Raw genomic sequence first — 20,133 nt, forward strand, 5'->3', positions numbered from 1 at the left:
AATACCATTACGGGGTCTCTTTGAGAAGTTTGAAAGAAGAGAAAACCCTGCAGGAGAAATTCTCCGAGCCAATCTTTGAAGTGACGTTGTTTTCCAGTTTACTATGATGGTGACTGAACTTCACCTTTTCCAACAAATATAATTTTGTCGTGTATATACATATAAGTGTGTGTATATATATGCACATACACGTTCCAAAGAGAAAAAGAAGAGGTTGGCTATTGACTTTTCAGTGAGCGTAAATCAGTTTTGTTTTGTTTAATAAATGCTACATGCTACAAACATTGTCTTACGTTTGTCTCATGTTTGTAACGACTGTAAAGCTATTTCTCGTTGCTCGTGCTGTTAGCATTGGCTTTTGGAGAGATGTATGTGACCTTCTCCTCGCTCTGAATGTAACAGCCATCGCTTCCTTGTTTCCTTGCCCCCATCCCCCTTAGGACCTGACGGCTTTAGCCAAAGAGTTGAGGGAGCTGCGCATCGAGGAAACCAATCGGCCCCTGAAGAAGGTGACAGACTATTCCTCCTCCAGCGAGGAGTCGGAGAGCAGCGAGGAGGAGGAGGAGGATGGGGAGAACGAGACACACGACGGGACCGTGCCTGTCAGTGACATCCCACGGCTCATGTGAGCAACGCTTTCTTTTGGGGGGGCAAGCCATGAAACCCCGGTGTGTGTTTTTCTGGAGGTGAAACCCCAGCACATCTTGGCCTGGAGGAGAAACCCTGGTGTGTCCTGGCCTGGAGGAGCAGTAGCTGTGATAAAGGACATGGCCAAAGCGTGTCCATGTTTGGTGGCTGGCACTGGGAACAGCCTCATGGTTGCAAGGGATGATGTACTCGCATGAGTGTTCTTCCTGTTCCAAACCAGAGAGAATTAATGGGGAAAACTGAGCTATTTCTGCTGCATATTCAGTGAATGTTGGCTCAAAGCTGATGGAGCTGTACCTGCTGATGAGCCAGGCAGGTTTTTGGCCAGAGTGGGCACAGCTGACCTCATCCACACCGTGGGTCCTGCCCATGGGATGGATGTGTTAAAACTCTGCCTGCTCTTGAGCCTGGTCTTGCCCCAAATTAAGCCATACTTAAGTGTCAGTACTTGGTGTCCTGCCCAGTGCCAACTGGTAGAGCCAGGATTATAATAATCCTGAATCTTTGTCTTGGATTTTTGCCCTTGGCACAGTCAGTCTTGGTGGGTTGAAGTGGTGAAATGAAGAGATCAGCAGACTGTTGTGTCCCATGGGACACTTGTGCTTTTGAGTCCCTCCAGATCAGGGCAGCACAGCTTCAACACTCCCAGGGAGCTGTTGCCATTCAGAGAGAGTTCCTGGAGCATCTCTGCTCAGGCTTCTCACCCAGTGCTTTGCAGGGGCATTTCTGGAGGGCTCTGCCTGGCAGCAGGATCTGAATCCTGCCCCTTTGAATTCACAGAGGAGCTGTAGGAAAGTTTCAGGGGATTATTTGTTTTAATCAGTTCATTTCCATTTTTCCTGCTAAATGAGTTAGAGTTGACACAGGCATACCTGGCTTCAGGAACATGGTTTAGCAGTGAACATGATGGTGCTGGGTGAATGGTTGGACTCAAAGAATTTAGAGATCTTTTCCAAGATAAACAATTCTTTGATTCTCTGATTCATGGTGGTGGAGCATGGAGCAGCAGAGAAGCCCTCTAAGTGTCAGGGAGACCATGTCTCCTTGGCTCCATGTTATTCAGAGTGCCAAGCTCCTGGGCTGAAGCTTCCTTCCAGCAGAAGAATTAAAATCAGAGCTCTTGAGTTGGTTGGAGCAGGCCAGGAGGCAGAGGGATGGCTCTGAATGTGTAGCAGTGGGATGGGTGGTCAGGCGTGCCAGAAGGGGCCTCAAGCTGCTCATGGAAGAGGAATTTAATCAGGAGTGGTTAATTTGTGCTGACATCCTTCTTCAGACACCTTGGGTTTGACACAGCACTTCCCAGTGGATAAATATCCCACTGGATGCCTTGCAGCCACGTGTGTGGGATGGCAGCAGTGAGCTGGATGCCCCCAGCCCCTGCCAGCCCAATGCCACATGTCCCATGATGTCCTGTCTCTGAGTGTCCCAGAGACACAGGGTGGAGATGCAGGGGTGTCTGCAGGCAGAGCTGCACTGCCCCATGTCTGGGGAAAAAGAAAGCAAATCCTCTGAGTTAAACCCTTATTTCACAAAAGGGAATTTAGCTCGAGTTCAGCCTCAATGTACTTTGGTGCTTTTTCTAACAGAGATTTATTTTCCTATGTTCAGTGTTTTTCATTGGAAAGTGGGACCAAGAGAGATCACTTTTTGTCTTCTGCTGCACCCTCTGAGTGATCTTTGTGTAGCCCATGTTTAAACTTCCCTTAGTATCCTCCCTGAGCCCTGGCTGCTCTTCATTCCAGCTCTATCCAGGTCTCTTCTGCTGCAGGATAAACCAACCTATCCATTTTTGCTCTGTGGATAGGAGGGATTGTTTATTCCATCTATCTCTGGAGATAGCATTTCTCCATCTGAAGACTCTGATGGCTCCCTTCATCTCCCTCCCCTTGAGCTGTGCAAGCCAGCTCTTGCCCATGGCCAGGGAATTCTTGCAGGATGACATGGAAACTGTGCACTGATGAAATTTGGGACCTCAGGGCTGCCTCAGCCATTCATTCACTGGCTGTACAGTCTCAAAATTAACATAACCTCCTCTGGCCCTGTTTTCTTATTTTAAAACTAATAACTGTGCTATTTTCTCATCCTTTGGTGAAAAGCTGATGGTAGGGAGGTGTTATCTCCTCACATGGAAGGTGCTGTAGGAGTCTGGTGGGCTGCTGTCTGGAGTGCCTCTGTGCTGCCTGTCCAGTTGTAGGTTTGATAGGATGCAGGCAAGGAGCCAGTCCCACCTCGGGGTCCCCAGGGCTCAGGTCCCACCCTGGACCAGTAACCCCATGATTAATCCAGGTTGTTTTGGCTTTTCACCGACTAGGCTCCCTCAAAAGCCTCCAGGCCTGTTGGTGTGCACAGGAGTTCAAGGTTGTATTGCCTCACACCGCTGGAAGCAATTGGTCTGTGAGGCTTTTAAATGCAAAGTAATGGGTCTGATCATCCAGGGGTGCTTGTTGTTTGCTTGTGGATTTGCTCCAGTTATATTTAAGCAGCCAGGCTGCCAAGTGGAGTAATGGGGGCTGCTCAGCACCTGTGACATCCAATCTCAGGCAGTCCTAAAATTTAATAAATTCCAGCCCCCTTCTTCAAATGGGATCATGGAAATGTCAAAGTGAAACCACGGTTAGGGCTACATTTTCACCTGGAAAACAGCAGAAAGCCACAGGACACAACTTGTCCTTCTGCCCACATCTTCTCCAGACCCCATCCCCTCCCTTATTATTTGCCATCAGACGCTCTGGTGTTTCCATTTCAGGGGCTGAGGTGGGAATTCAAGGGAGTAAATTTTGGTTTTCTGCAGCTTTTTTAGGTAGAAAAAATTATATAAAGTAGAGCAGGAATGCCACTTCTTGTTACCTGTTCCTCAGTGCTCCTCTCAGGACACCTGGGGATAAGGAAGAGAATAGTCTCTCTTTGGTATCTGTCGTTTATCAACCTGACCCTGGCCCTGTATTTCTGGCGGCATCTATCATTTCCCCATAAACCTAAGCGGATACATTTTTCTAACTTTTCTTCCTGTGAGATACAGAGCCTTACCCTTATTGAAATAATACTGTACTAGAGGAATTTTTTCACCTAGTTTACCAGTGGGAATATTGACCGTTAATGCTTTTCCCCTCTGTCCCCAGACCCACAGGAATTCCTGGAAGCAACGAGCCGTACAACCTGGGAATGGTGACAACCCACGGGCTCGAGACTTCCCACGCAGATACGTTTAGCAATATTTCAAGGGAAGGGACTTTAATGGTGAGGGAGGTAAGTTGTAAAACAAACACTTCCATGGAGCATCTTCAGGAGGTTTTGCCCATGTAAGCACAAAAACTAACAGTGCTGTGTGTCCGGAACACAAAATGAGGAGTAAATTGTGCTCGTTAGCGCTCTCGTTAATGCAATTTACGCTCGGAGCAAATGTGACAAGTGCAAATGTTTCTCAGAACTACAAACAGCAGTGAATGGCAGTGCCAGGGCACGGCGGGGAGGAGGCTCCTGCAAACGGCTCTGCTGTAACCCCACCACGGCTGCAGGCAGCAGGAGTTATCTTCCATTATCACAGCATTCAGTGAATTCACTTGGAACTGGCCCAAAGTTTGCCCCTTTCTTCCCAGCCTTTGTCACTTGGGACTGTTGGAGCCGTGCAGTGTTTGTAGAGCATTTGAGGGCTTTCAGCAGAGGCTGGTGCTGTGGGAGGCACTGGGCATCCCAGATGGATGTGAGCCCTCATCCCAGGGCTGTGGAGGTGAGGCAGTGGTGGCAGCAAGGCTGAGGGATGGTTCTGCAGCAGTGAGGCAGAGGAGGCGCCTTCAGTGGCTGTGGAAGATCTCCCGCGGTGTTTCTTGACTTCCCAGCTGCTGGAACGTTCTGGTGATGCTGGTGGAAGTGCAGATGGGTAGCTGGACTCCTGGACCCCTGGTGGTAGGGAACAGGGGAGTCACTCTCCCACCAGCACATCACGGGGGGGTGGATGGGAGAGGAGAAGGAGGGAGGGGAGCTTGGAGTCTGCAATTGTACAGGACGGATGTTTAGATCACACAAGACTTGAGCTGCATTTTAGTTCTTAATCCCATTTATCTAATACCTTCACATACGAAGGAAAAAGATAAATGCAAGTTTGAAAGAGAGGAATGAGTTGGCAAAAGAAGTCACAGCATGTTTGCTGTCTTTCTCCATCAGTTTTGGAGGGGGTGGTGATACAGTCCACCCCATCCCTCACTGGGATGGAGCTGTTCAGAGCAGGGATCCCCACAGCTCTGCACATCCCTAAATCAGGGAGGGTGCTGTGGGTGAGTGGGAGAACCAGGCCCTGTGTAACAGGCAGCTGTTCCTGAAATGACCTTGTGTTCAGCATCACAACAGTAAAACCCGTGCTGTGCCAGCAGGGCTGGATGGGAATTGGGATGCAGAAGGGTTTAAAAGGCATGGGCAAGAGAAGCAGCTGGGAAACCCCACTGGGAGGAGAAAGCATGATAAGAAATCCAAACTGCAGCCTTGTGCTGGGTGCTTACTGTTTTTCCCCCCACACCACAGCCATCAGAGGATGGGCTCACTGAGGTCAGTGGGCTTTGAGCAAAGAGCTTTTCACTCTTTGGTGGGATGGCAAGGTGTGGTCCAAGGTGATGATAATGAGCAATCAAAAGATGAATGCCGTCAGGACTAGTCAGGCTTGGTGAGCCCAGTTAAAGTTTCCACAAATCCCAGTATGTGGGTAAATCTCTGTAACAATCTCATTGATGTGCTCCAGGTAGGTGAGGTCCATCAAAATGGCAAAATAAATTAGGCAGAAACTTCCCAGTACCTGCCTTGCCCAGGGAGGTGATGGAAAGGAAGGAGAACCCTGTGGAAACCCAAGGAACCTCCTGTGCAGGACGAGCTGCTGGTGGTTCTGCCCCTCCTCCCCCACTGCTGCTGCTGTTCACTGCTGGTTTGGGTCACAGAAACATGGGACAGGGCTGTGCTGGCACTTGCAGTCAGGCTGCTCTTTGCCATAGCTGTGCAAAGCTGTCCAGGCTAAGGCTGGCTGAGGGCTCAGATTCTGCTGTCAGCAGTGGCCATGAGGGAGGAGAGCTGGCCATGGGGTTTGCACCCATGGGGGCAAGCGCAGAATCTGCCCTGCATTCCTCGTCTCCAACCAACAGTGACCAGGCCTCTCTCGCTGTTTCGTGGCTAATTACTCTGTATTGACTTTGTCATTAATCCTGTCTAATTCTCTGGAGTGGGGGGGTGGTTTGCTGCTTGCCAGGCTGCATGGGGATGGAACAGAGAGGGTCCTTCTCCTGCGCTTGCTCTGGGAACCGCGGGACTGCCGACAACTTCGTTTGGATTGGTTTTTTTCTCTTCTTTTTCTCTTCCCTCCCCCCTCCCTTCTCCTTCTTCCTCATGCCTTGTGTCTCTGCAGACCTCTGGTGAAAAAAAGCGTTCTGGCCACGCAGCCAGCAATGGCTTTGCAGGTCACATCAATCTGCCTGACCTGGTGCAGCAAAGCCACTCGCCGGCGGGCACGCCGACCGAGGCCCTGGGGCGAGTCTCCACGCATGCGCAGGACATGGACTCGGTGCCTGAAGTAGGTGCTGGGGGGCTCCTCTTTCTCCTTTGCACTGCTTTTAAATCAAGTATTAACATCTCTGCCCCCTGATGGGCTCTTCTTCTTTCCTCCCTGCCTTTCTTGGCTCTTCCCTCTCTCTTTTCTGGTCCCCGTGGGTGAGTGTAGTGGAAATGCGAGGGAATCGGATGGGTTACTGCTATAGGGGTCTGTGGCTGATGGGAGAAGGATTTATTAGGTTTTTCAAGCCGACCAGCTGGAGTTCTGGTGGTGTGACACCAGTGCTGCCAACTGATAAGAAAGCCCTATGGTTTTTTTTTGCACACTTGGATATAAAAGGAAGTGGTGAGAGCCAGTGATGCCATTAGCTTCAACTGGGCCCAGCTTCCATCTGTGCAACCTCTGATAATTATCATGACTGAAAAGGTTACCAAAAACCAAAGCCAACAAAATTCCAGATTGTTCTTCAGAGTAGAAGAAGCCTGCACACTTTCAGAGTCGTGTGTTTCCTGTCATGGCAAAATATTTCTCTCTGGTAGGTGTTTTATGGGCACATGATTGAACGTTAAAATTGAATAAAGTGTAAAAAGTCTTAGTACAAGATGTGACAAATAAACCAAGGGAATTGATGTGTCCAGCTTACCATCCTTAGCTGTGGGAACCAAACAGTTCATTTTTCTCATGAGAAATTAACCCATTTGGTGCTAATTAAGCTATTGTATTTAATGTTTTTGTTTCATTTGGTAGGTCGTACATCAGAAGTTCTGCCATCCTATGTTCTTTCATAGAAATGGTGTTCTCACTCTATGGTGTGCTTTTACTAGCAGTATAAAAATAAAAATTTCTTGGAATTGGGCATTGATAAAACGTAAGAACAGATGGTGCCTGACTTGACCTCAAGTTTTTATCTGTTTCCTCATTGGCATTAAAAGCAGGAATGAGAGAGTCGATCCTGAAAGTAACACCTTCCACAGTCATCCTGGGGCTGAAATGCAGCCCAGGATTGAGTTTAAATGTATTCATTTATAGAATATCAACCAAAAAGATCTTCTCCATTTCTAAAATTGTATTTTTAGAGTTGACTGAGCAGGGAGTGGGTGTGAGTGGAAACTTGGGGATTTTGTTCATGGGCTTCCAGGTGACTCATGCAAGCACAACCTCAGCCTGCAGCTTGATGCTCTTTGTAAGCCACCACACAGGTTTATAGGCTGTTGAACAGGACCTGGGGGAAGATGAAGTCTTAATATTTAAATATCAGCCTTGGAAGCTATTAAAATGTAATCTTCTGAGGAGAATAACTGAATATGAGCAAGGAAAAATGCTCGGTGCATTGGGATGAGGGGTTTCTTTGTAATTCATTTGCTGGAAAGCACCTGGCTCTCAGCTGGAAATCCCTGCAAAAATTGAAATCTTCTCTTCCTTAAATTGCTATTGTTTTATGGAAAAGACATTCAGCACAGGGAAAGAATCTGTGTATTTCTTGGATAGGAGACAAGCACAAAGCAGAGGTATCTGTGCCCACAGCCTTCCCTGCTGCAGGCTGTTAACTCCTTCAGTTACCATGTTCAGTTTAGAAATCCATCCTGTTTCTATGGAAACAGCCAGGTTGTCAGGGAGTAGGGCTGGGAGGGAGGCAGGATGCACAGCCTGATTTTGGCATGGATGCTGGCTCGCCCATGGATGCCAGCTCCAAAATGCTGGGAAAAGTCACGAGCCACGAAGCTGCTCCTACACCTGGATTTTTGTGTCCTTGAATCCCTTTGTGGCCCACTGGAGGACAGGCACAGGCCCAGCCTGGCTTCAGTGGGGATGTGCCAGGGTGGTGGTGTTCCCCATGGCACCTCTCCCAGGCAGGGGGGACTTGTCCCCATGGCAGCTGTCACACAGGGACTGTGGAGCAGCCAGGGCTTGGTGACTGGGTGAAAGCTGAGGAAGATTTATTTCACAGGAAGGACAATGAATGTCCCAGAGAAGAAAAACATGAGCTGTAGTGGTGCTGCAGAGTGAGCTGGGTTTGCTGCTATTGCAGCTCTAAACTGAGCTCATCCATAAAGCGTGTCCTGGGTAAATGCTGGAGTAGGGAGGATAAGCTGCTCAAAGAAGAGGGAATTCACGTCACTTTGACTCCAAAGACAAGGATTTCCTTTTGCTGGGAAGGAGGTCTTAGCCTCGTTTTCTGCCTTAAAGCAATGGTTTTAAAAAGAAAGCAGTGTGACACTGCAGTTTGTTCATCCCCAGATTCCCTCAGCAAAGTATTGGCTCTGACATTTCCTGTAATACCCTCAGGTTAAGTTTTGTATATTTAGAAATGCCCCTTTCTGCAGTCCCACTTGAAGTGCTGGGGATAATTTAAAACTGTGCCAGGGCTGCCCCAGGCCACGGCTTCACAGGGACTCCCAGCACCATCCTGTCAACCTCAGCAGGAATGGGAAAGTGGGAAAAGCAAACCCTCACCTGCCTGACATCCCAGAGAAGGTTTAAGGCATGTGTGTGACATGCAGAGAAGTAAACAGGTGGATTGATGATCTTAAAGGTCTGCTCCAGTCTAAATGATTCTGTGATTCTGGGTTGGATTTTACCTGCCTTGGCTTCTGCCTCTGGCCCTGTGGCTTCTCTGCTGACTGTCCTCATGGCTGTGCTTCTGCCTGTGAGGAGAGAGCAGAGCCAGGCCCTGCTCCTCCCATTTTCTGTTGCTCACAAACACTCAGAAATCCAATTTAATGTTTGCTTCTGATTAGTTATGGAGAGGAGGAGCAGATGTGCATAGAGGGCTCAAAAAGGGCACTGCAGAGGCAGGCACCATTTGCTAATTAGAAAGTCTTAGATGTGTTATTTCTGTGCACTGAGCCCTCTCTTGCTCTTCATTTTCCAGTATGGTATGGGAAGTAGCACCAAAGCCTCTTTCACCCCCTTTGTGGACACCAGAGTGTATCAGACCTCACCTACCGATGAAGATGAAGATGAGGATGAAGAGTCATCTGCTAATCGTAAGAGCTAGTGTGGCCAGTTTGAGATGGGAGGGAAAGCAGCTCAGGGATCCTGAATAATCCCAGTGAACTCTCACATTTCACTCACTCCAGACATAGCTGGTGTCTGTATCCTTGCCCTCTCCAGCTCCCATCCAGCTTCTTCTCCCCCCCAGCAAAATGCCCCCAGAAAGATCTGTGAGGAAACAGGGAGCAGCAGAAATCCACCCTGCTGTCTGCTTGGGCAAACTTAGATCTGGTAACACAGCGATGACTCCCCCATGGAGAAATAAACCAAATATTGTCATTCTGTCCCAAAAAAGAGGTGACAGAGCATTTAACCTCTCCCTGTCCTCCTGTGTTGCCTTGCCAGCCCTGTTCACCAGTGAGCTGCTGAGGCAGGAGCAGGCCAAGCTGAACGAGGCGCGCAAGATCTCTGTGGTGAACGTGAACCCCACCAACATCCGCCCGCACAGCGACACCCCCGAGATCCGCAAGTACAAGAAGCGCTTCAACTCTGAGATCCTCTGTGCTGCTCTCTGGGGTAAGCTCCAGGCACAGCTCCCTGTGGCTCCCAGGTGTGTGGGAATGTGTGGGAATGTGCCTCTGCCTCTGCTTGGCCCCTTCTCTGTGGTGGTGTTCACAGGGGTCCCAGTATGAGGGAAGAGACGAGGATCTGACTCCATGTTTCAGAAGGCTTGATTTATTATTTTATGATATATATATATTATATTAAAACCATACTAAAAGATTAGAAGAAGGGATTTCATCAGAAGGCTAGCAAGCAAGAAGAAAGAATGGAATGATAACAAAATCCTGTGACTGACCGAGACAGTCCGGACAGCCAGACTGTGATTGGCCATTAATTAGAAACAACCACATGAGACCAATCCCAGATGCACCTGTTGCATTCCACAGCAGCAGATAACCATTGTTTACATTTTGTTCCTGAGGCCTCTCAGCTTCTCAGGAGAAAAATACTAGCAAAGGGGTTTTTCAGAAAATATCATGGCTGCACTTCTCCATGCCCCAAGGGTCGCGTCCCCGCACGCTGTAGAGTGACCCTTCCTGTCCCTGGGAAGGTCCCAGCCTCAGCTGGGTCAGTCACACTTCTGGTGGCAGCAGAGATGAACTCGGGGTGTTGTTTGGGAGCAGCCATGGCTCCTGGCACCCATGGCTCTCTGCTCTGCTCTCCTCTGCAGGTGTGAATCTGCTGGTGGGCACGGAGAATGGCCTGATGCTGCTGGACCGCAGCGGGCAGGGCAAGGTCTACAACCTCATCAACAGGCGGCGCTTCCAGCAGATGGACGTCCTCGAGGGCCTCAACGTCCTTGTGACAATATCAGGTGCTCCTCTCGTGCTTTCACCCCGGCACTCACCTGCTGGGCCTTGTACAAGCCCTGAGTGGTTCCAGCTCAGACAGAACCTGCTCACTGGTGTCAGAGGGAAGCTCCCAGGGGAGCTGGAGGTGGTTTATTCTGGAATCAAATCAGTTTAATCTGCTTTCAGCAGTTTGCTTCCTTCACCTGCTGACTGCACTTCAGTCTCCTTGAGCAGGGAAGGGGAGGTGCAGGGTACAGGCAGGTGGCCCAGCAGAGGAGACAGTCCCAGCTTGAGGGGACAGAGAGCTCTGTTTGGCTCTGGCTGAGGGAGCCCTGATCCATGGCTTTAGATTTCCAGTTCAGACCACAGATGTGCTTGGGCTGTCCCAAGCATTGTGAGGGCCACAGGCTTTTCACTGTCCCCGTGTTTAGCTGGGAGCTCCAGAGTGCTCATATCAGGCTCATGGGGTGATTTCTGGCAAAAAACCCCAAAACATCTGTAGTCCAGTCTCTGAGGAGAGCATCCAGCATCCTCCTGCAAGCAGCCCTGAGGAGCACATGGGTGACAACCAGGGCAGAGCCTTCTCCTGCTGATACCTGTCCAACAAAGCTCACAGAGGGCAGCAAGAGAAGTGCTCATGAGGAAATTGATAGCATCCTTCTGTTTCCTTTCTGGCCTCACTCTGCATTCACCTGCAAATTCCTGCTCCCCCCATTCAGCCAGAGCTCCAAACTCACTGCTCCATCCTTTACCTGCTCTGCAGCTCCCCTGTGATTTTGGGATCCAGCTGTAGGGATAAAGGGATTTAGTACAGCTGGAATGGGAATAGCACCAGACTCCAGGATGATGCTGAGAATGAGTCCTGGGGACTTGTGGAGCAGACAGGGTCTATCCTTTGTGTCTCATCTCACCAGGCTCAGTGTGAGCTCTGTCCTGTCCCTGTCATGGGGGCTCTGCAGCCACAGGGATTTTGCAGCCTTGTCACAGCCATCCAAGAGCAGGCAGCAGTGCAGAAATTTGGCAGCCCCTCAGCATTGCAGAACCCAGGCTTGCTGTTAGCAGTGCCTGTCGCAGGCCAAGGAGATCCTATCTCATCTCCAGGGTGGAGTTAATGTTGTATGAAGGAGAGGGAAGGAAAGAAATGAGGTAGCTGAGTGGTTGGATAAGCTCTGAGCTGTAGGAGGGTTGGGGCCACTGCCCCACTGAGCCCCACTGTCCCTCTGTGAGCACTGATTTATAGGAAAAGGAATATTTCCAGCCTGTGGGAAGAAAAAGCCTGGTTTTTCCAGTATCTGCCTGCAGCCTGCAAGACAGAGCTCTGGGCTTCACTTCCCGTATATTTCTTCCCAAGGAAAAATCTCAACACAACAATTAAATTACTATTTTCAATTACTATTTATATTACTTTTATCATTAAATGGACTTAAATTCTATCCTGTTGTGACTGAAAATAAGCACTGAAACCTCAGGATGTTCCATGCAAACATGCTCTGCTCTGACAGGGACATTTCCTTTGCCAACAGGAAAGAAGAACAAGCTGCGTGTGTACTACCTGTCCTGGCTGAGAAACAGGATTCTACACAATGACCCTGAGGTGGAGAAGAAGCAGGGCTGGATCACAGTTGGGGACCTGGAGGGATGCATCCACTACAAAGTTGGTGAGTGGAAATAAATGTCTGAAGAGATGTGGTTTTGTTCTCTGGTCTTAGGTCTGACCTGACAATTTGATATTAAAAGTATGGGTAGACCATAGCCACAAGTAAATTTGGAATTCATCTTTATGCATTAGGTGGACTCTGTGTAATGAGAACCAACAGAAGGATGGCCTGAGAAGCTGTTCCTGGAGGTTTGTTGGAAAGAGAGTGAATGTTTTTAAAATTGGGTTTGTTTTTATTTTAGTGAAATATGAAAGAATCAAGTTCTTGGTGATTGCCTTAAAGAACGCTGTAGAGATCTACGCTTGGGCTCCTAAACCATATCACAAGTTTATGGCATTTAAGGTATGTTTGTCTTTTACACTCTGTAATTGTAAATACATGAGGTTTCTGTACTCTGCAGAGCAGAAAAGCATCTTGCTTATGTAGCTAAGCTCCTCAGGATGCCTGGCAGGCATGGGAGATGGGATCCTTGCTGGCTGAAGTGATTGGATATGTTCTGCTTACAGCCAACAATGAAATGTTATTATTAGTTTATGCTAGCAGGCTTTACTTGAGGAATTTGCAGAAAGCTAATCAAATGCATATGAATAAAATTGAGTTGGGGATTTTGGTGAGTGCTTTTTGTGAGGTTTTTGTGTTTGGTGTTTTTTTTTCCCCCTCTGACTAATTTTTAACATACAGTACAAAAATAGGCTGGCATGATTTTCTCTTTTCATTTTGCAAGGTCCTCTCCCCTTCTGCAATTTGGATTCTGTTTCAAGACAAAAAGTTTGGGAGAGTGACCCACTCTTTCTCTTTTTTCCTCTCTTTTCACCTGCCTGGGTTTCCTCAGTGAGATCTTCCTCCTCTCCAACCTGCCAGTGGGGATTTTGTGCTTATTCCTTCAGAGCGCTTTTCATCCCAAGCTCTGTGCAGAGAAGAGTCACAAGGGCAATGCCTTGTGGAGATGTTCATGCTGAGTAATCTCATTTTACATCTTTCCAACACACGTGGACTTACGCAGTATTAGGTCACATTTGCTTTTTCTGAACAGAAGCCAGAGTAAATGGGCTCAGTGACATGGAGAGCTCAGCAGCATCAAAATGGTCTGGGATCCAGCTTCCCACAGGTGTTTGTGTCACTCTCCTGCTGAGCACCTAAGCCATGGTGCTTGATCTGGACATGGCTGGGGGTTGGTCCCAGCCTTGCTGCAGAGGTTAGATGGAGCAGGGATAAGTAGGTCTTTGCTAAACTGACTCATTTCAGCTGCCCAAAGCAGAGCAGTGATCTCTGCCAAGACAGGAGGTGGGTGGTCACGGATCTCTGCCGAGAGAGTCTGAACACACACTCATGTAAAATTGAGCTGTCTCCTTCCTTGAGAGACCAAATCCTTGTGTTAGCCTCAGGCTCCTGTGAGAGAGAGCTGGGCTTGGCAAGGGTGGGCACTTATCTGCTGGGATGAATGAATACCCTCTGAGGCATCTGACAGGGGAACAGAGAGGCAGGAGTATAAATAACCATGTATTTAGTAGGAAACACAGTCAAACAAATATGATTTCAAAAGCGTATCAGGCTGCTGCAATGGGGATTTGTTGGTTTTCTGTGATGCTCATGGAAGGGATTATAAAAGTCTTTTGCAGATCTCCAGCACAAGCCGTTGCTCGTGGATCTCACTGTAGAAGAAGGTCAGAGGCTGAAGGTTATCTTTGGATCCCACACTGGTTTCCATGTGATTGATGTAGATTCTGGGAACTCCTATGATATCTATATACCATCTCACGTGAGTACCTGGCAGTGCTGCTGCCTGAGGAACATGGGTCACCAGTGAGGGTTGGGCAGGCTCCCAGGGGCTCACAAGTGGGGACCAGTGATGGGTGTGACATTCCCCAGTGCTGCACTCACTCAAAGAGGACTCAGGGCTGCCACATACTTCACGCTCATCTGCACAGGCTGTTTCTGTCCTCGTGCAGGAGCAGTAAAGTTTAAAGTAAAGGTTTTTTATGTCCCACAGAAAGGACAATCTGTCTGTACACTGGATGGAGCAGTAACGGAGCTCTCTGTAGGATTTTCTTGTTGGGTCATTTAAACTCCATCTATACTGTTGGCCCACAGTAAACTGGTCAAGGAGAAACTGTGTCACTAAACAAATGTAGGAATTGTTGCATCTGATCCAAGCAGCAGAGGGAGAAATACTGGGACAGTTTGGGATGGTTTTGTGTTGTCTTAGCTATGGAAGGGCAGACATGGGTGGAAATGGGTGGAAAGTCAATGCAGCTGCCCTTGGAGCTAGAGGGTGATTGCTAAAAAATAGAATATTTCCTCCCTAGGGCTGCCTGTAAAACTCTGAGTTGATTTACCTTGATTTGAACTGGTGATGGATTCATTGGCTCAGTCTCTTATTTGTGTTCCAGCCAAGTGTCAGCCATCAGTCTTGGGGGCGTGTATGTTGTGATCTGTCTGTAATTGCTGAACCTGTTTATCCTTGCTGTGTCAGACTGCTTTGATGCTGGGGTAAACATGACAGTCTATTCCCTTTCAGGCTTATCTCTGAAACCCAGTGCTTGTGTGGGGAATGCAGGGAGGGCTTTGTTCTCTGGCTGGTTTGGGCTTTTTCCCTGCAGTGCTCTGCTGCCTTCCCCTTTCTCCATTCAGGTAATTGTGACTCTCTGTGTTCCTGCAGATTCAGGGCAATATCACTCCTCACGCCATTGTCATCCTGCCCAAGACGGACGGGATGGAGATGCTGGTGTGCTATGAGGATGAGGGTGTCTATGTGAACACCTACGGGCGGATCACTAAAGACGTGGTGCTCCAGTGGGGAGAAATGCCTACTTCCGTGGGTAGGTCAGCCCTTCCTCTTCACCTGCTTAACATACGAGCCACAAGCAAGATGAGGAGTTGAGAATGCTGGGATGGAGTCATTTGGGATGAAGGGGATTTCCCTCTTTTATCAAAGGGGATTTCCCTTAGCCAGCTATGAGATACAATTGCTAAGTTTCTGCAGTTTGGTCCTCCATAATAAAAGCAAGTAATGTCTTGAAGATTTGAACTTTTTGAGTGTAAGATAAATGTGAGATAATGCAAGCTGTTGCACACTGGTGGAATACTGTATTGAGTGGAGGGGGCCTGGGTGTGGAGCTGGGAGCCCTTGAGTTGCTCTTCTGGCTCTGCTGTTGCTCAGCTCCACAACCCATGGAGGCAAAACACTGCCCAGCTCCTCACCTTGCGAAACTGGAAGAAGTGATGCTGCTTCTGTTTAAATTTCTCAGCAATTTCTGGATGAAAAGTGCTCTGAAAAGGCTGCTGTCCCTGCAGGCCATCAGAGCTCTGCCATTGATCTGCTTGGGCTTTGAGTAACAGCTTACAAGAGCTTTTCTGCCAATTGCATAATATTTAACTGAGCACAAGTTGTAACACCTGCCAAACGCTTCCTTTTGACAGCCTACATTCATTCCAATCAAATAATGGGCTGGGGAGAGAAAGCGATTGAAATCCGGTCAGTGGAGACAGGACATTTGGATGGAGTATTTATGCACAAGAGAGCTCAAAGGTTAAAGTTTCTATGTGAAAGAAATGATAAGGTGAGTCCACTTCAAAGCTTCTATCTGTGCTGCGACCTACAAAGTGCTTTTAGAGCTTAGGTCTGGTTTGTCTTGAGATTAATAATTAATCTGAAGGTTCTGTTCAATAAGCAGTGCCCTTAAGCCTATTCCCAGTTAATTTTCTCCAGTGGATGGAGACCTCAGCCTGCAAGATCTCTTCTCCATCTAGCTGAGATCTGTGTTGACTTGGCTTGACTTTCTCCCAATTTTTTCATCTGAACATTAAATTGAGGCTGCCAAGTGAACTCAAATAGTTGAGTATTAGCAAGGGTGTGTAAGTGACCCTGATTTGAGCTCTGGTGCAGAATCATTTTGATGCATCTTTCAATGCATTTTGAAATTATTTTCCTCTTACAGTCTCATCCATTTCTGTGGACAGCAGTGATAGATACTGCTCTGGAGGGTCCCCAGAGTTGCATGGCTGTCATGTAGATGCCCCCTGCCACAGGTGTTGCAAGGGGGGCAGGGAACAAGGAGAAATTGCTGGAGGAAAAGGCATTTTTGCGTGGGAGAGATGGTTGAACGTCGAGGTCTTTCTGCAGGTGGTGTTCCCTCCTCTCACAAGGTTTCAGTAAGATAAGTCAGGGGCAAACAGCAGGGAGATCTTTCATAATGGATATGATCACAAAGCCAGTGAAGAAACCAGTTGCTGTGTCCCCAGAGCAGGATTTGATAACGTGCAGTAAATGAGCTTTGAGGCCATGATCACTGTAGTGAACAGCTGCTCATTAGCTGAGCTCTGCCCTTCCTGGGGCATGAGGTAGGCTGAAGCTCTGCAGGAAAATGTATCCTAATTTTGCAGTTGAGTATGAGAAGTTATGAGAAGCTGTCCAAAAAGCTGAATTTCAGTTTAATTTTAGTGTAATCTAATTCTAACAAAGCTGGAAAAAAACCACCATGATCTTTCTAAAATACTGGAACCAGCTGATCATGGATGGGTTTGAAGTACTAAACTCAGATGTTTCTTTCTGGAGAACTGGTTAAAGTGGTAAGATTAAGTAATTTTTGGTTTTACTAAAGTCAGAGGCTTCAGATATTTCCCTTCAATATTTGCAAATTATAACTTATTTATTTTTTAAGACTTAGAATCAAATGCTGGTGGATCGTGCCAGGAGCACCAAAACCCCTGTTCTTCATACAGAATCCTGATATGTTTCTGCACTTCGAGCATGTTGAAGGGAAGTCGTTTTTCTGGGCTTTACTTTCAGGAATAGCTGAAATACCAGGACTCACTTTTCCAAAAAAAAGACATTTCAGACTGAGGCAGATATCAACCAAATGGTAAATGTTTAGCAAGATCCAAACCACTGACAGCAGTTCTTTGTTAGTACTTCATTATAAATGATGCTGTGGCAGTAAAATGTGATAAACCTGGTATTTTTAAGGCATTCCAAACTCTTTTCAGCAGTGAGGGAGAAGGAGGTTTAATTACTGCATTTACTAATGAGTAGCTCTATTTAATCCCAGTCTGGCATGGGTTAGCTCCATCCCCTGAGTATTACTAAGTGTTTTTTCCTTCCAAACAGGTATTTTTTGCATCGGTGAGATCCGGAGGAAGCAGCCAAGTGTTTTTCATGACCCTCAACAGAAACTCCATGATGAACTGGTAACAGAGGAGCACTTGGCACTCACCGCCATGGCATTATTTCTAATTTAAAGGACATTAAACACGTGGACTAACACTGTAGAGGCAGGTGGAGGGCGCCGAGGAACCCCCTCCCCACGCTCCCCCGGCGCCGCCAGCCCCGGGGCAGGGACTGCAGCCAGGGATGGACTTTTCACGCTTGGACCCCCCGAGGTCTCCTGATTACGCTGTGTTATAGTGGGTTATGAGTTTTCCTTTATTTTATTTTATTTTATTTTTTAGTTTTACTTTTTCTTTGTCCCCTACTTTGTAAGAACGGGGAAAGAAACAGTGTCAAAAAGTCTGTTTTTAATTCTGTCTGCCTGCTAGCATCAAATATATAGTATGTTGTAAAGTTACCAATTAAATCTGGTGAGAGACAGCACAATAAATGTACCTTTTATCTTTGTGATGAAGGCCATAACCATATAGCTGGGTAATTTTAGAAATCTTTTGCCTTCACCAACATTTACATGTTGCTTTTGGCAGCAACGGCTTAACGGATTTTTAAAGAAGAGAAAAAATAATAGGTTTTTTTCCCCTCTTTTGGGAAATGGATTTTAAATGGCTAAACTACTAGCCTTAGACTAATAAAAATCAGCTACCATTTTTGTCAAGTCTGTCAATCCATATTTCTATATGGATCTTCACATAATGGTGTGTCTTGATAGGGACAGAGGTGCCATTTCTTGTTGCTCCGGAGGTGCCCGCCTGCCCCTGGGCTTGGCCACGGGCACCGGGACAGGGGATCGGAGGAGGAGAGGACAGAGGAGCAGTCAGAGGAGCCCTGTGCTCGCCCCTGAGGGGGATTTGTGACCACAGAGGCTCCCGGGATGCTGTGGGCACCGGACCCTGCTGCTGAAGGTTGTGGGTGTTCATTCCCCCCAGTCCAGAGCCGGGCACTGGCGTGCGGGAGCAGCCGGCACAGGGATGGGGACCATGGAACAAGCTGCCTGTCCCCCATGTTCTGGATTGGGCTTGTAAAGAGCTTAAAAAAATATATATATGTGTGGTTTCTTCGGCCAAGGGTCTGAATCTACTCGTTTTCCACCCCCTCCACTCCCTAGGAATTACCCAACATACAGTGAAAGACAACATCTGTGCCGAACTGTGTGTGTGTGTTTAGTTCAGGTTGAATCGTGTCCTTATAAACCTTGCTCAGTTGATTTCTGTTTTCAGTGCGTATCTGGGGTTTTCTTTCTCAGTAGCTGCAAGCATGGCCGCCTGTGGTGTTGGGGTGTCGCATAACAAGGTCTGTGTTGCTGGTTTTAACCTACCTCGTTTCGGTTGGGGTTTGTTTTTTGGTTTGGTTTCGTTTTATTTTTTTTCCGTTCCGCTGTCGATCACAGCGCTGTTACCTCCAGCGACATATAGAGAGCTTAACTGGCAATCTTGGTGTACTCAGTAACGATGGCTTTATTAAAAAATGATTAAATCAACAGGACTTGGTCAAACTTGAATCTTTATCAAGGGTAAGAGGTGATGTGGGCTGGCGGGGATGGGATGGGCCGCACCACCCTCACCTGAAGCGTTCTGTGGGCACAGTGTCAGGGTTTGGTACCGCAGGGATTGCCAGCTGTGGGACTCCTAGGATGTGGAGTTCAGGGAAAAACAGGTGGGATGTGCTTTGTGGTGCCTCCTTTGAGCACCAGACACCCTCCTGTTGGGCTGGTGCAGCCTGGAGAGTGTAGGGATGGCCACAGGATCAAATACTGGTATTCAAATCCCATCACAAACACTGATTGCCACCAGCTCTTTGTATTTTCATTGTGGTTAAAATAAAAATCAAATAAAGCCCAGAGCTTTTATTGTGTTGCAAACTGATAACTGTTTTGGGGTGTTTTTTGTTCTACTTCAAGTGACAAATGCACAGCTTTGGATGATTTTTGTTATTATGGGTTTTTGCATACAGTGATGAAATAGCAGGCAGTCATTGAGTTTAAACGACTCGGGTGGTTTGTGAATGTATTTTTTTAAATTTCAGAATAATTTGAAACAAAAATCACAGAAGCCAATATTACCACAGTCTTGTCTCTGGCATGTGTGTATGGAGATAACACAGAGCAAATGCTTTTCTGGTGCCAACCACAATAAAACACAAAACTTCACCATTAAGCCATGCTTTTTATGTTTGGGTAAATAAAACCTGGGGTGTTGGAGGACATGGAGGTACAGGGGATTTTCAGGGCTTCCAATGCTCTCTGTCTGGAGACTCTTGGGAAGGTGGTTTTGGAACAGGATGAGTGTGGGGAGGTGGGACATGTCCTTTGTGATGCTGCCCAGCAGTGGCCAGGGATGTCTTGATGGACTATCACCATCTGAAAACTCCTCTTCTACAAAATCAACCTATGATTAAAGACATTTCCCCTCCAAATGTTACTAACTTTGATTTGCTTTTTTGCTGAAAGTAAATGTGCTTATGGTTGATTAATGCCCTCAGAAACTATTTATTAGTAGTGTTTAAAGAAATAAAACCTGCAGCTCATTTTAAAATCCTGTTTCTGGGACTTTTTGCCCAGGAAAGGAAATTTGTTCAGCTGTCTAGTGCTGCAGGAGGAAAAAGCAGTAATGTCTGTGCATGGCAGGGGTCGCTTGAGCCTGTTGCAGATTCAATTATTTACAGAGTTGCTTTGGAATTGTATAACTTCAAGGATGAGTCATGGTATATGGAAGAAAAGCCCTGAGAGCTGGCATGAGGCCATGCAAGGGCCATGGTTAGCCCCACCACCCTGAGGAGATGCTGGGTACCAGTGCCAGCTGAAGGATGCTCAGAGGTAAGGCTGTAGCAGCTACTTGTGGGAGCTGA

The 20,133-nt window shown here is 47.4% G+C and overlaps 1 protein-coding gene across 5 annotated transcripts in view; it reads left to right on the top strand.

Annotated features, from left to right (window-relative positions):
• TNIK (TRAF2 and NCK interacting kinase) overlaps positions 1 to 19,442 on the top strand; it is a 150,982-nt gene extending 131,540 nt beyond the window's left edge. For all 5 annotated transcript variants that reach the window (XM_066556229.1, XM_066556230.1, XM_066556231.1 and 2 more), the window contains 12 exons: positions 441 to 625; positions 3,768 to 3,894; positions 6,032 to 6,196; positions 9,048 to 9,162; positions 9,515 to 9,685; positions 10,344 to 10,487; positions 11,988 to 12,122; positions 12,364 to 12,464; positions 13,732 to 13,881; positions 14,782 to 14,941; positions 15,543 to 15,682; positions 17,230 to 19,442. In XM_066556229.1, coding sequence (XP_066412326.1) covers positions 441 to 625; positions 3,768 to 3,894; positions 6,032 to 6,196; positions 9,048 to 9,162; positions 9,515 to 9,685; positions 10,344 to 10,487; positions 11,988 to 12,122; positions 12,364 to 12,464; positions 13,732 to 13,881; positions 14,782 to 14,941; positions 15,543 to 15,682; positions 17,230 to 17,313 — 1,677 coding nt within the window. In that variant the 3' untranslated portion in view covers positions 17,314 to 19,442. The remainder of the gene's footprint in view (positions 1 to 440; positions 626 to 3,767; positions 3,895 to 6,031; positions 6,197 to 9,047; positions 9,163 to 9,514; positions 9,686 to 10,343; positions 10,488 to 11,987; positions 12,123 to 12,363; positions 12,465 to 13,731; positions 13,882 to 14,781; positions 14,942 to 15,542; positions 15,683 to 17,229) is intronic.
• The last annotated feature ends 691 nt before the right edge of the window (positions 19,443 to 20,133 follow it).

Source organism: Molothrus aeneus, chromosome 10 (genome assembly GCF_037042795.1).
Source record: "Molothrus aeneus isolate 106 chromosome 10, BPBGC_Maene_1.0, whole genome shotgun sequence".
Lineage (NCBI taxonomy): Eukaryota > Metazoa > Chordata > Aves > Passeriformes > Icteridae > Molothrus > Molothrus aeneus.